This window comes from Vanacampus margaritifer, chromosome 6, assembly GCF_051991255.1.
Source record: "Vanacampus margaritifer isolate UIUO_Vmar chromosome 6, RoL_Vmar_1.0, whole genome shotgun sequence".
In the NCBI taxonomy this organism is placed as follows: Eukaryota; Metazoa; Chordata; class Actinopteri; order Syngnathiformes; family Syngnathidae; genus Vanacampus; species Vanacampus margaritifer.
In genome coordinates this window covers 19,650,064-19,664,927 of record NC_135437.1, presented here as the reverse complement: position 1 = coordinate 19,664,927, position 14,864 = coordinate 19,650,064, and the positions used below count along the sequence as shown (strand labels likewise).

The 14,864-nt window shown below is 37.8% G+C and overlaps 2 protein-coding genes across 7 annotated transcripts in view; both read left to right on the top strand.

Annotated features, from left to right (window-relative positions):
- Positions 1-11,847, top strand: part of myrf (myelin regulatory factor) — a 30,798-nt gene extending 18,951 nt beyond the window's left edge. For 3 of the 6 annotated variants that reach the window (XM_077569461.1, XM_077569460.1, XM_077569464.1), the window contains exons 10-27: positions 1,097-1,207; positions 1,275-1,380; positions 2,581-2,781; positions 2,911-3,019; positions 3,157-3,266; positions 4,427-4,587; positions 5,138-5,210; positions 5,304-5,386; positions 5,477-5,545; positions 6,586-6,672; positions 6,833-6,900; positions 7,013-7,087; positions 7,577-7,807; positions 7,879-7,972; positions 8,069-8,131; positions 9,421-9,526; positions 9,624-9,698; positions 10,396-11,847. In XM_077569461.1, the coding sequence (XP_077425587.1) occupies positions 1,097-1,207; positions 1,275-1,380; positions 2,581-2,781; positions 2,911-3,019; positions 3,157-3,266; positions 4,427-4,587; positions 5,138-5,210; positions 5,304-5,386; positions 5,477-5,545; positions 6,586-6,672; positions 6,833-6,900; positions 7,013-7,087; positions 7,577-7,807; positions 7,879-7,972; positions 8,069-8,131; positions 9,421-9,526; positions 9,624-9,698; positions 10,396-10,476 (1,903 nt within the window). In that variant the 3' untranslated portion in view covers positions 10,477-11,847. The remainder of the gene's footprint in view (positions 1-1,096; positions 1,208-1,274; positions 1,381-2,580; positions 2,782-2,910; positions 3,020-3,156; positions 3,267-4,426; positions 4,588-5,137; positions 5,211-5,303; positions 5,387-5,476; positions 5,546-6,585; positions 6,673-6,832; positions 6,901-7,012; positions 7,088-7,576; positions 7,808-7,878; positions 7,973-8,068; positions 8,132-9,420; positions 9,527-9,623; positions 9,699-10,395) is intronic. The other 3 variants (XM_077569463.1, XM_077569462.1, XM_077569465.1) reach the window with 2 other exon arrangements.
- A 450-nt stretch (positions 11,848-12,297) lies between these two features.
- Positions 12,298-14,664, top strand: tmem258 (transmembrane protein 258). Its single transcript, XM_077568634.1, has 4 exons — positions 12,298-12,461; positions 12,719-12,828; positions 14,322-14,450; positions 14,525-14,664. Exons 1-3 carry the CDS (start codon positions 12,459-12,461, stop codon positions 14,446-14,448), a joined length of 240 nt encoding a protein of 79 aa, XP_077424760.1. The 5' UTR covers positions 12,298-12,458; the 3' UTR covers positions 14,449-14,450; positions 14,525-14,664.
- Positions 14,665-14,864: the final 200 nt, after the last annotated feature.

Here is a 14,864-nt window from a genome sequence, read left to right as displayed (position 1 = left end):
TTGTTCGACAACCACTTTTTTGTGAGGAAAAAAAGACCTTTATTTATTTTCTTTTTTTTCTTTTTTGGAGAGCTCAGTATTGTTCATTCGTTAATTTTTACCGATTTGACATGTCATCACCATTACTCTCTTTATTTATTTATTTTTTTTAAATATATTTTGTATGTGCGTCAGTATGTGCATGTGTGCGTGCGTGTGAGTGTGTACTCATTAGTTCACCTAAAACCTATTACTAGGATTACATCACAGTTGCTCACGGCTCAGGCAACAACTAATCACAGCTCATCTGTTTTCTGAAGCTGAGCTTTGATTGGCTGTTACCTGAGAAAGACCTGAGCAACTGTGATGTCATTTTCACTCGACAGCAAGTGGCAAAATGGCTGTGTTCTGATATTGATTTTAAAAAAAAAAGACAATCTTATAATGCAACATAATAAACATGCTTGTCAAGACATATCTTAACTCATTCACTGCCATTGACGGCCATAGACGTCAAAAAATAATTTTAACTATTTCTATTAGTTTAACTTTTTTTTTTTACTTTTGTTAACAAGAGTATGAAAACCTAGGAAAAAATTGTACGCTTCGAACAGATATAAAATTTGTGATTAATCGTGAGTTAACTAGTAAAGTCATGCGATTAATTACGATTACTAATATTAATTGCCTGACGACCCTAATTTTTAATAATATTTTCTTTTCTTTTTTTAATCTTTTTTTTTTCAAAGAATAAAAGATTATTAAAAAGTAGGGGCGTCAGGTGATTAATTTTTTTTAATTGTAATTAATCACATGACTAGTTAACGATTAATCACAATTTTAATATCTATTCTAAATTTACAATTAAAAAAATTCTAGGTTTTCTTAATCTTGTTAACAAAAGTAGAAAAAAACGTTAAAGTAATAGAAATAGTTCAAATGAATTTAAAATATGGCAGTGAATGAGTTAATTATTACTTTCCTACTATCTGAAGCATTGGCACCATCTTGTGGCACCATTTCATCAAATAAATCATAAATAGGTGAATAAATCCTTGCTGCCTGTATACACAAAGTTTCACACAAACCTCACCCCATGACTTTTGTCTCCTCGAAGGATCACCTTGCCCCCAGAGCAAGTCACAAAAGTAACAGTGGGCCGACTCCACTTCAGCGAGACCACAGCAAACAACATGAGGAAGAAAGGCAAACCAAACCCTGACCAGAGGTGCGTGTTGATCATTTTTCATTACATCGAGAACTCCCCGAGACTTACGCTTATTTTGTCCTTGCAGGTACTTCATGCTGGTGGTGGCGCTACACGCTCAGTCCCACAGTCAGACCTACACTGTGGCTGCTCATGTGTCTGAGAGGATCATCGTCAGGGTAACGTCCAGCCATGTCTGTCTGCCTCCTACAGCAATCTTATCAGTTGTGAATGGGACGTCTCATTTCCTCTGCATGCCGTTCTTCAATAGTTTCTCTCGTTTTATTCCTCTCCTTTGTGTGGATGAGATACCGTAACTGTAATGTCATTGTAAATTGCATTTCATTGAAAAAAAAAAAGTGCATTTACTTTACTGCTTGTGTATGTTACACTACATGGATAAAAAATATTGAGACGGCAGTTTGACGAGAGCACCGATTTCCAACCAGTCTCAAAATTACATTTAATTGATATCATGTACATATTTACACGTAAAAAAATGTTGTGTTACATACGAGCAGGCAAGAATATAGTAGTGTGATAAAAATGTAGGAATTAAAATTCACACTTAATCAATTAATCTTCACTCTAAAAACAGTTGGATCAAAAACGATCCACTTTAAGGGTCAATTTGACCCAACTTTTCTGGGTTGTTTTATGCAAAGTGACCCATTTTTTTTGACCCAACTAAAAGATCTGACCAATGTTTATAAGTTGTTTTACATTAACTCATTCACTGCCATTGACGGCTATAGACGTCAAAAATTCATTTTAACTATTTCTATTTGTTAAAAAAAAGAATCCACTTTTGTTAACAAGAGTATGAAAACCTAGATTTTTTTTTTATTGTACATTTAGAACAGATATAAAATTTGCGATTGTGAGTTAACTAGTGAAGTCATATGATTAATTACCATAAAAAAATGTACTCGCCTGACGCCCCTAATTTTTAATGATCTTTTCTTTTCTTTTTTTAATCGCGTCATTGTATGATTTCAATAGTTAACTCACAGTTAATAATCTTTTTATATATCTGTTCTAAATGTACAATATTTTTTTCTAGGTTTTCATACTCTTGTCAATAAAAGTGGAAAAAAAGTTAAACTAGTAGAAATAGTTACAATAAATTTTTGACGTCTATAGCTGTCATTGGCAGTGAATGAGTTAAAAGACCCATTTCTTGACTCAAAGTTGTGTCAAATTGACCAAAGTAGAGGATCGATCCATTTTTGACCCATAGTTGAGTTATTTTTGACCCAACTGTTTTTAGAGTGTTGGTAAATAATTAACTGAATATGAAGCGTGTCCCAATACTTTTGCCCATGGTGATTATTTGGCCCTTTTGAGCCTCAACGATAGCTCCTTTGCACCTCTACCACATCTGTCGGTCACAGGCTTCCAACCCAGGCCAGTTTGAAAGCGACTCCGACGTGCTGTGGCAGCGAGGCCAATTACCCGACTCGGTCTACCATCACGGCAGGGTCGGTATCAACACCGACCGGCCCGACGAGGCCCTCGTTGTCCACGGTAATGTCAAGGTCATGGGCTCCCTCGTGCATCCGTCTGACATCCGAGCCAAAGAGAATGTACAAGAGGTCAGGATGTTTGCATGTGTTTTCTTTGTGATTCCGTCCTGGCCATCATGAATCATGCCTGCCTTGATCCATTCATCTGTGTTTTCATCCCATCTGCATCTGCTTGGTTGTTGTTCCGTGTGCGTGTAGGTGGACACCACAGACAATTTGAAACGGATTTCTCAGATGAGGCTGGTCCATTATCAATACAAGCCCGAGTTTGCTGCCACCGTCGGCATAGAGAGCACTGCAGAGACTGGTAACAAACATAATAACTCATCTCATTTCATCACTTCCTGTATTTCCTATTTACTATTCTAATAAATGTGTTTGTGCTTCATGAGTGTTGGATGTGCGTCTGTCACTTTTATACTATACCAACATGTTCTCCTCCAGGAGTGATTGCTCAAGAGGTCCAACAAATCTTACCTGAGGCAGTTAAGGAGGGGGGCGATGTTGTGTGCGCCAACGGGGAAACCATTCCGAACCTTTTAGTTGTCAACAAGGTAACAACAACACCAGTTTATTTGTTTTTACATGCAGTATAACCCTATTTGCTTAATATATATATATATATATATATATATATATATATATAGATGTGCTTGATAATCGACTTTGATAATTTTCCCTAGGATAAAATGAGTTCTTCCTTTTGACTATGCTCTACCTCTCTTAACGCTCTTTTCTAATATCACTCTAAGGATTTAACTGGCCAGCCTTTCATGTTGGATACATTTTTTAGCCTTTATTTTTCAATTTCAAATATATAAAGAATTTAACAGGATTAGCCTGCCGCTCTATTCTGTAATCGGGTCCACCAAGCATTTAAATTATTAAGTCCTGTATGATTTTTTGCATATTTTTTTCCCTTTTTCCCAATTAAGTTGAAAATGATGTATTCATTTTGTATTTATGTTAGTGTTCATTTACCTCATTAAATAATTGATTAATTGCAAATTTAACACATTCATTAAAAATAAAAAATAAAAATAAAAAGCTTAGATATTCATTTTATTAAAGAGATAGTGTGTTGAATTTCTGGTGGTGAAATAATAATTCATTAATTTTAAAAAGATTGTATATTTCAATAATAATAATAAAGTTCTATCACATCAACGTACATTTTTTAAAATATATATAATCATAGATCCAGGAATCGCTAATTATACAGTCTTACAGAACAGGAGGATTACGTGTTTCACCACAATCTTCCTGCTACGGATACCTGAAGGGAACAAATTTAGTATTGATTGTAGGCTTGCAAAGTGAGGCACTGCAGTGCTTCAAAATGCAAACAATTCAAACTTAAGTAAGCATACTGTTGTCATATTTATGAATAAAACGCAATGACATCCGCCACACATAACGGAGCGCAGAATCTGTCTGCCTGCACCTCAATCAAATTCACCAAAATTTCATCACACAAACCTGCTCCGAGCGGGTCTAAATTCTACCAATCGCTCTACCATGTGTATAACAACCAATGATAATGGTGATTTGGAATTGGTGGATTTTCACTCATTATACAAGCAAATGATGTCAACCATAAACAATCGTACAGCATATGTAGGTGCAAGCACCACTTCCTTGGTACTGCTGCTGCGTGATGCATTTCTTCCTTATATGCTAATATCGCTCCATCTCTCATTTCCTCGCTGACAAGGAGCGCATCTTCATGGAAAACGTGGGCGCGGTGAAGGAGCTGTGCAAGCTGACAGACAACCTCGAGACCCGAATTGACGAACTGGAGCGCTGGAGCCGCAAACTGGCCAAGCTGCGACGTCTGGACAGCATGAAGAGCACCGTGAGTGGAGGCACGGTCAGGTGAGAGCGCCATGGTGCTTCATTCTTACTTTTAACCCTGGAGAACCCACGGGGTCAAATTTGTCCCCTATAAATACTGCTACTCAAATAACAAAGACCTTTTTTTTTTTACAAATTTTACTTCAAAAGTCCAGAGTGCCACTTCTGACCCCTGCATGGGGCCATCTAGTGGATGAATATTGCACTTACATGAGCCAGAGTGGTGGTGACAAGATGGCTAAAATGCAACAAATAAAACAAAAAAATTATATTGTTCAATGTAGCTGTGTATTTGACTGATTATTTTCTTAAATTCTAAATAGTTTACTGACAGTTTTTGTTATTCTGATTTTTCGAAATGATACCCCAAAGGGTCAAATTTCGCCCTAATCCTAAATTAGGGAATAAATTGAAAAAAACATTGAAAAAACATATATTTTGTTGTTCAGTGAATTTATAGCAGTCATTTAATGTATAATTCATAATTTTCCAAAGAAGAAAAGGGTTCTTGGGTTCTCCAGGGTTAAGGACGTAACATCTTACTAGTCACCTGTTGTCATTTTCTTTGCAGTCAGTCAGGAAGCTATTTCAGCAGGACAGGAAGTGGTCCCCTCAAGAAGAAGACGGTCAAACCTGGGAGCAAGGTCTGCTGGGATACAAACACTGTTTTGTATGAGCAGCAAGATGTTTATATTCTGTGTGTTTTTTAATTTTTTTTTTATTTATTTTTTTTTTAGAGCCCACTTCCAGACCAAGGCTGTATCAGTCTAAAGTTCATGCAGGGGAGCATACTGGCCCTCGTCATCGTCATGGCCTTCAGGTTAGAAAGAGACAGTGAACATGAAAAAAAACAACTTTTAGTCATGATAGGAGAAAAAAAATATTTATTGTATTGATTTTTCCCCCACAGTGTCATATCCATGTCCATCCTTTATGTCCTGACTCTTCATCATCGAGGAGACGCCACAGACAAAGATGGGTATGTCACTTGTTTCCAAAGTTTTAAGAGGAAGTCAACCCCCCCCACAAAAATTTTTTTTTCACAATAATATGTTCTATGCAGTCCCACTAGTCTAAATACGGTATCCTGGTTAATATTGCGTTAGTGGGGTATGAGTTAAACAGTCAAATCCAGCAGAAGGCGGCCATTTTGCCACTTGCTGTCGAGTGAAAATGACATCAAAGTGGCTCGGGTCTCAGATAACAACCAACCACAGCTTAGCTTCAGAAAAAAAGGGGAGCTGTGATTGGTCGTTGCCTGAGCTCTGAGCAACTGTGATGTCATCTTTAGTCGACAAGTGGCAAAATGGCCGCCCCCTGAGATGGGTAAAAACAGCTGGATTTGCTACATAGCTCATATTCCACAAATGTAATACCAATCCAAATGTCATGTTCAGACTAATGAGGTCACATAGAACATTTTATTGTTAAGAAATGTTTAAGGTCGACTTCCCCTTCAAATAATCAATGAATGTACTAGGGGTGTTTCGGAATATATTGCGATATTACAGCGCGCAATTCTCGAATTGATTCGATATGCGGCCGAATCGATTTTTAAACAACATTTTTTTATGGGAATATTCAACAAGACTTCTTACTTAGGGTTAGGATTCACACATTAAGCATGGAAGAATGTTATATTAATGGACCATTAAACCTTAAAATTTTATTTCAGTGCTGTTCAAACATGAAACAGGCTGCAACCTGTTTGTTAAATGCAGTGACTCAGTTATAAGCCTGAAGTTTCAGATCAATAAATACATTTTCATACAAATCTTACAGTGTACATGTACAAGTTTATTGATTAGTATTTTCTAAATTTGAGTTAAAAAAAAAATCTCAATAATCAATTTAGAGATTCGTATCGGGATTAATCGGTATCGAATCGAATCGTGACCTATGAATTGTGATACGAATCGAATCGCCAGGTACTAGGCCATTCACACCCCTAGAATGTACTATTTGTATACCTCCTTCTTTAATCTGCCTCTCTATGTGATCCGTGCCTATCTGCTGTAGCTCTGTTTCCTACCCTTGTGCTCTCTACGTCTCTTGGATGCCCATCTTCACTGCCACTGTCACTTTCTGTCCACCTGCATGTTCATGGTACGACTCATGCCTCTCTTTCCTGCTACTTGTTTGACTTTTTGATCCTGTCTTGAAAATTGATCTGCATGGTTCTTCCAACCCTTTCTAAAAAGATATTGCCATCAGAACCCAAATGTGGTTTAATGTGTGGTCCATATATATAATGTGATTGGCGCAGGTCAAGAGCTGCACTGGGATCCTCACGCAAGAGTTCGTTTGTTCCACTTTCCTCGACGCCTACACCGGGTAAAACATCTATGTTTAGTGGATGTATGGTATAGAAGCTGGATGGATGCATAAAAGTGCTTTGGGAAGACTTTTCCTTCACTCACATATGACCACATTTCTTTATTGACAGCTTGCTGTTCAACCACAGCCTTGAACAACCAATCATCAACCATTCTCATGTTAAATAACAACCAATCTGCTGCAGGTAAGTAAACTACGCTCCAAAAATCCTGCCAATACTGCATAATTACTAGGGATGTTTGATACCAATTTTTTTCAGACCAATACCAGTCTGAGTATTTATTCTTGAGAGGTGAACGATACCAAGCTCAGATACCATGAGTACTTTTGATATATAAAATTTCCCCAAAACAATAAGACAGTTTAACAAAAATATTTACTGTATATATCTGAATATAGAATTTGTACTTAAAATTGCATGAAATGAATGGCAATTTAAAAATAATAATAATAATAATAATTTCTATACATATACTTGTAGAAATTGCATCATAATGGCCATCTCTCAGGTGTGCAGGCCTTAATTTCCTGATCATAAAACTCCGTATCAGCCGGTAGCGCGAGAACTGATAACTTGAAATAAGCCGGGGTATCAGCCCCATACGGTACCTGGTATCGGCACTCGCCCATCCCTACTAATCATGTCTCACAAATAACGATCTGTGTTCTGTAGCTCCAGAAAACTTGGTTCCCACACCTGGCACCATTAATAAGAAGGCCAAGTCCCGAATAATGGACAAGGATGGACGCAACAGAAACCGTCTCAGTCACACGTCAGCACCGCTCTACCTGTCCAAGTCCAAAAGGCCCTCATCGGCAGACATGGACGGAACAGGAGCCGGCAACCGTCTGCCGGGTGGTCTGCAGCCAACGCCACGCAGACAGCGCAGTGTGTATATAAAGGGTAAATTCACAAGCGTAGCGCACACACAGCTGGTCTCCCTCCAAGATTATTTTACAAAATTGTTTTTCCAGAAGAAAGATCAACTCCATCTCTGACTGGTCTGCATATAGTGGAGACGGACCAAGAAATCAAAACACAATATTGTAATACACCCAAGACTTGCAGGTGTGTATTGTCATCTTTCTTACAGAACTTTTAGTTCCTTTGGTATTTACAAAATTTGAATGTGGGCCTCATCTTATTTTTTCCCTGCTCTCCTAGCTACACGATATCCCTCCATGGAAACACAAATTCTTCGTTATCACAACTCACTTTGCACATGATGTGAGTAGATGAACACTTCACAATGTTATATGGCTACATTTGGGGGGGGGTGCATTTATTTGGACTATATGAGTAGTTAAACCCTTGAGTAATCACCGATACCAAGTACCCATGATGCCACTAGTAATGTTGATAGTATGGAATTTCCCAAAAATACAATGACAGATCATTTTTAATTCATTTGCTCCCAAAAACGTATGAATATGTCCTACTTTAAATGTTTTAAATGCCCCAAAGACGTATTTGTACGTTGTTGTTGTTTTTTTAAGCTAGAGCATACAGAAGGCTTTGATGCAGCCTCCCAACTGCAAAGAACAGTAGAAAATAGAAATTGCAGTTATTACATAAACGGTCAGCAGATGGCAGCAGAGCAAAAGAGATCAACGAGGGTCATGTTTACAAAAGCTCATTTACTCACAGTTCTAAATAGATTTGTGAATAATGATGAAACTTAGCTGTATTCTAATGCTAATTGCTGCAAAACAGAAACAGATAAAAATATACTTTTTTCCTGATGAAAGAAGAGACTCTAATCTTTCTTTTGGTGGGTTCCATGTTTTTATAGTAATAGAACAAAATATTCTGTGGGCCTTGCAAAACCAGTCAAAAGCCAGTAAAACAACCGGGAGTGAAGGGTATTGCTTCGGTGAAAATGGCTGGGAGTGAAAGAGTTAAGAAAGTCCTATTTATCTCAATATAGAAATTTCCCTGAAAATTGCATGAAATTAATGGCAATTTTCTCTTCATCTAATTTCTAGTGCCTGATCATAAAATTGCATTGCCCATCGCTGATAAAAAGTACATTTAATATTATTGTAAGGTACTGTAACATTAGGCTGTTTGAACATTAATACTATATAGGAAAATTTCAAAGAAATCTGTGCGAAAATAATTATTACATTTGAATGTATTATATAGTGAATTTTTCGCACACCACTAGAGGGAGGTCTCGTACCACTCTTTGAGAACCAGTGACCTACAGTAACTCACACTGTAACTATGTGGCTCTCTTTATTGGCTGCCGTATGAAAACAAGGAAGCTGGTGATGCTAAAACGGACTCAGTCATCAGCTGCAACAAACTGAAAGGAGATCTTTGTCATGACGCTGACAAAGAAACTTTATTACGTTAACTAGCACGCATTGCAACAATGGGGCATTCATTTCCAATGAGTTATTTCAGTAGAAATGGTGAACACAAAGAACATCAATGAAGGGGAAATATCAATATATTCAAAAAATGACGAACTTGGATCACATAATATGATAAATTTGATTGATTGATTTCAGGTCCACGGACAGCGTGTGGGTCCAACAATGTCGAGCCACCAAAGGACGTCTGTGTCCAAACCACAATGAGACAGAGCTGTACAATGGACAAAGAACCTCAACACGGGTAATAAATGTTGCTTTTGGCGATGATTTCAAAACACATTCGAGTCAAATTTCCTTCTGCTTCGTTGATTGACTGACTGTTCACGTTCCTCTTGAAGGGTACTCATCACTTGTGGTCACTGCCTCTGCTGTCCTTCCAGGATGTCACTTATCACTTTCGTGTCTCCTCGTATGTAAGTACATTTCATTTGGGCTTGGGATCAGCTACGAAACAGCAACAATACAGTGGTGACTTGGGATACAAATTTAATTTGTTGCATGGCCACGCACATATGAATTTATCCAGCAAAAAAGCACACCCAAACAAATTGTAGACACATTTTTTCATTAGAAAAATTTCACCCAACAGTATTGTACTATATAAAAACAGTAATAGTTTGCTCTCCGCGGAATAGCAGGCACATGACAATGCCTAATTGGCTTTCCTTGTTGTTCTTCTGTGGGGTCTATTGGCGGTTGGTAGCCAGTCTAATGGTGCATGACTGCCACCAACTGGCATTTTCCTGCAACAACACCAATGTGAATTGATGGTGGCAGGTTGTGGTGAAATGTTCTGCTGCCATCTAGTGCTGCTGTCTAAAGTGCACTTGAATGTCAAATTAATAATAATCGTTACTTTCAATTCTATTCCAAATCAAAATTTACACCAAGATTGTCATATATGGTCATGTCATATATTGTCATATTGTCATGTATTGTCATGTATTGTCAATTATTGTATATATTGCTATAAATGTTGTCATTTATTAATTTGATTTTATTATTATTATTATTATTATTATTATTATTGTTATTATTAAGTGGTATTTAAGAGTGAAGCCTTGAACTGCCTCATACCATTTTTTTTTTTTCATTTCTGTTTTTTTAAAGGATGAAATGAGTTGTGCCACTGAGGGAGAAACATCCTCCTACTCCGACTACCACTTTGTCATCGAAAGCAGCTGCGTGTGAGATGTTCGACGGACGCCTGCCCATCTCCTTCGTGCCTTATAGCGAACAACATCCACCCGTGGCGTTGATGTGCATTTTAATGTGCATTTTGTCTTATTATTGTACATTATTTTCAAAGAAAGTTATGTAAAAGTATATATCACTGCACTTGGTGTTGTCTCGCTCGTATCGACATCTCTTTTTGCTGTTATCAGCTGTTTTTTTGTGTCTGGAAATGTTTCACATCAACTGACAACTGTGTTGCGCCACAGTTTAATGCCACCGTGAGATGATGCTTGTGAACTGGAATTACTGATCACAAGCACTGATCCCATTTTTGTTGACTTTATGTACGTACACTGAAACTACCGTCACCTCCAAACATGAATACTTTCATACACTGGGGAGTTTAAAGGTGGCTGCAACCGGCATTTTACCTCAAATAGTCCACACTGCTACTTCCTTGACCTCTTTTGCTGCAATTTGTGAACATACTGCACATACAGATGAGGAAATGTGTCTCTTACTGGTAAATTCAAAGTATCAGAATCCAACATAAAAATTATAATGTATGCATTACTGCATAAATATGGTTATGCTTATGTGCGGTGTTGAAGTCATCCTCATTTATTCAAAATTAATGATACAACTGGATGAATAAATGGTTAATAACTGGAAATACCACAGAGCATTATAATATGTCCAACACTGACAACATTTCACAAGAAAACACTGGAATAGCTCACACTGAATTTTGCTTATGCTGGTAATGTGCGACAAATTTGCATTTCCGACCTTTTCCCACAAAAATATCAATTGCCACAGTTTCATTAGTGATTATAAAGTTGCGAGGGAGTTGAGTTTCACTCTCCAGAATTGATTATAACATCACTGTTTAAAATATTTTCCTCACATTATAATGAATAATCTGCACTGTCTTGTAACAATTTTAATATGTGTGATATAATGTTGGGTTATAATGTTTTGTGATTTAAAATTGTTCTCAAATGTTGTACTTTTGTCTTTCAAATTCATTGTCCACACATAAGTTTTTGACAAATTCAATGTCTTAAAGGAAAAACAGCCATCAGAGAAAACCATAACATAAATACAGTACTCAGAGCAACTCTTTTCCATTAGTTATGTATTGTGTAGTAAGTACTCTTGCTTATTTATACTACACCAGCTAGCATAAATGAAACCACTGTAGCACTTTTCACACTATGTGTACATATACACTGTATATAAATAATGAACTGCTCTTGCTCTTTCAATCTGCTTTAGATACTCCAGTACAACTGCATTACATGTGTGGCAGCATTTTGTTTAAGACTGATGCTCATTTTTGTTTGATCATATTGCTATTAAAGTCCATGTTTTTGTTGCTGTCTATACAGTAGTTCAACTTTTAGCTATTCTGAACTGGAATGATGATGAAAATATTCTGTCATTTTCTACATTTGACGTCAAAATACCACAACACTAACTTGAATACTTAAATATCATGTAATATTGAGCCCACTTTGTCATCACTTTACCAGAGCTTTTTATTTCAAGAATATGCTGTAATACTGCAAAAGCAAATAAATATATCTTTTGTGAGGCAAGAATAGTGACTTATTAACTTTGGACCACTAGATAGCAGCAAAGGAATTACAATCGCTTTGTCAATAAAATATAACAAACAAAAAAATGAAGGCCAACTCGATTACGTCACACAAGGCTCGGGATTCAGTTCAATTTTCCGGCAAAGCGCGCTGATTTATTAATTTTACAACTAGTTAAGTAAGCTTGACCCTTGACGTGTAAAGCTATGAGATCTTTTTTCCTTGAATAACATCTGAGATTTTTACTGAAATCGAGTATGGTGAAACAAGAATGACGAAACTGTCGGCAGTGGCACAAAAGTCTACGTCACCTCAACCCGGAAGAGATTCGGAAAAGAGGAAGTACGTGGCCTTATTATCTTGGTCCGTAAAGGAAGGAGCCCTGCTTCATTCGAAATGGTATGGTTTCGACTTTATATCTTTTTATACGTAATATTTAATGCTATATGCAGGTGTATAATTGTGCATGAAATCACCAAACGCAGAATTACTATAATGTTACGATTGTTTAGCAACGGGTTGCTGGCTAGCATAGCTTTACTCTCTCGTGTCAGACTCCGATTCAGTAAAAATCAGGACATCCAAACGATTGTGCTCAAGTTGTGCAAGATGCAAGCAATAAACAATCAGAATACGGCTATGTTGTTTCGCTACAGGAACTCGAGGCGATGACCAGATACACCAGCCCGGTGAACCCTGCTGTGTTCCCCCACCTCACAGTGGTCCTGCTGGCCATCGGCATGTTCTTCACCGCTTGGTTCTTCGTGTATCCTTTCGAATACTTTATTAGTACACTTTAATTAGATCATTGTTTCTTAACCTTTACTGACATGACACACACACAAATGCATATAGATGTAGGTTAATTATGTACCTTTTTCCATCTAGGAAAAACTTTTTCTTAGAAGTGTTCATACAAATATGGCAGTGGTTATTTTGCTGTGACTGGCAACCCTCCTTCTGCAGTTATTTTATCGTGAACGGCTCAAATTGGTCAGTCACTCGAGGGAGGAATTCTTGGCCTGCCGAGAAGCGGCTATTTTCCCATGATTGCAGTATGTTGGCTGGGAATAGGTTATTTTAGTGTGCTGTGAAGGCTTACAGGATTTTTTTCTTCATTTTTTAATAAATTATTTTGCCGGAAGTCAAGCGCTGTGCGTCGTTCCTGTCTCATTTCACCCCTTTATGTCTCTTCACAAAGTTATCTATTTGTTTTATCACTGAAAACAGGCTGTTACCGGACAGCCCAACTCTAACTTTCAGAACGTAACCCTTTTTCTGGCCTGCTTTTGAAGTTTCGTCTCTGACACACTTTGCATCTTTTCAAATGCAGCAGTCAAGTTTTCTATTTCTTTAAACGTGGAATATTCATCGCCAACACAGAGTAAACCTGACTCAATCACGCCAGCATTCATGTGGCAAATACAGCGTCATTATCGCGCAAAGTATCGCTAGGTGGCGAGTTGCCGATCACAGCAAAATAACCACTGCGTACAAATATATATATATATATATATATATATATACTGTAGTTGTGACTCTACTGCTGTAATATCATATGTTAGTGATAGACTTTAGCGCAGGGGTGGGCTAACTCTGTCCTCGAGGGCCGTAATCCTGCAGGTTTTGGATGTTTCTCTTCTCCAACACAGCTGACACATAATCAGCTCATCAGCCAGGTCTGCATAAGCCTGGTAACGATCCTGTTGATTGGAATCAGCTTGTGTTGGATGAGGGAAACTTCCAAAACCTGCAGGACTCCGTTTCTCGAGGAGCGAGTTTGCCCACCCCTGTTTTAGCGCCTTCCGATGTTTACGTACAAGTTTGGGTTACGTTGTTGCCATAAGTACAGAACTCCATCATAAACCTATTATGTATGTAAAAGAAGTCTCTATCAAATGTATATGTCACACCATGGACTCAAGTATTGAATTCATGGATCTCGGTTTGTGCACTGTGGCAAAACTGACAATCCACAAAATGTGCCCTACAATTGTCCTAGTGTCAGCGTTGACAAGATCATTTAGAATTATTAAAAGGGAACTCTCTGTAGTTGTATTACATTACAAGTACTTCAAATATGCAACCAGTTGTTCAAATACTGCCAACAATAGCGTTGTACCTGTAATGTCTATACTTGCCAGCAGATGTCACTCTTTCCATGGTAAAATCCAACAAAGGGCTGCATGACCATGGTCAAACGGGTACCCTTTTTAAAATAAAAATAAAAAAGAGTTCAACCTTGACATTACATATCAGCTATGAGGTAACTTCAACCAAATACACCAGAGACGTGTACAAAGAGTTGCTCATCTCCCTCGTAGCTTCACTTTTCATGGGCTTTGGTGTTCTCTTCTTGCTACTCTGGGTCGGCATCTACGTATGAAGGTAGATCATCCTTGGGAAACTGTTTCTAACTAATTGTTTTGATCGCACCTCAATCGGATCTGCTGTCATTTCAGGTGGCCGATTTACAAGACAACACATTCCAATGGGACGGATGACAACACACAAAAACACAGCATATGGATTTTGAGTTTGATTGGACTGCACTGACAATAATATGGATTGTTTTCAAATAAAAGGGGTCTTCTTTGTACAACTTTTGCCATTTCCATTGATTCAGATTGGTAGACGCAACACTGGCACCGTGGCACGGCCCTGTTAGCAATAGATTTGTTACTCCAGTGTCAAGAAATAGCCATGAAAGTCCACGACAGCAACTTGACCTGCGTTGAGAAGGTTATTTGTGACACTCAGACAACTATTTATGGCTCGTAGCACTCGCGGCACCTAAATCCT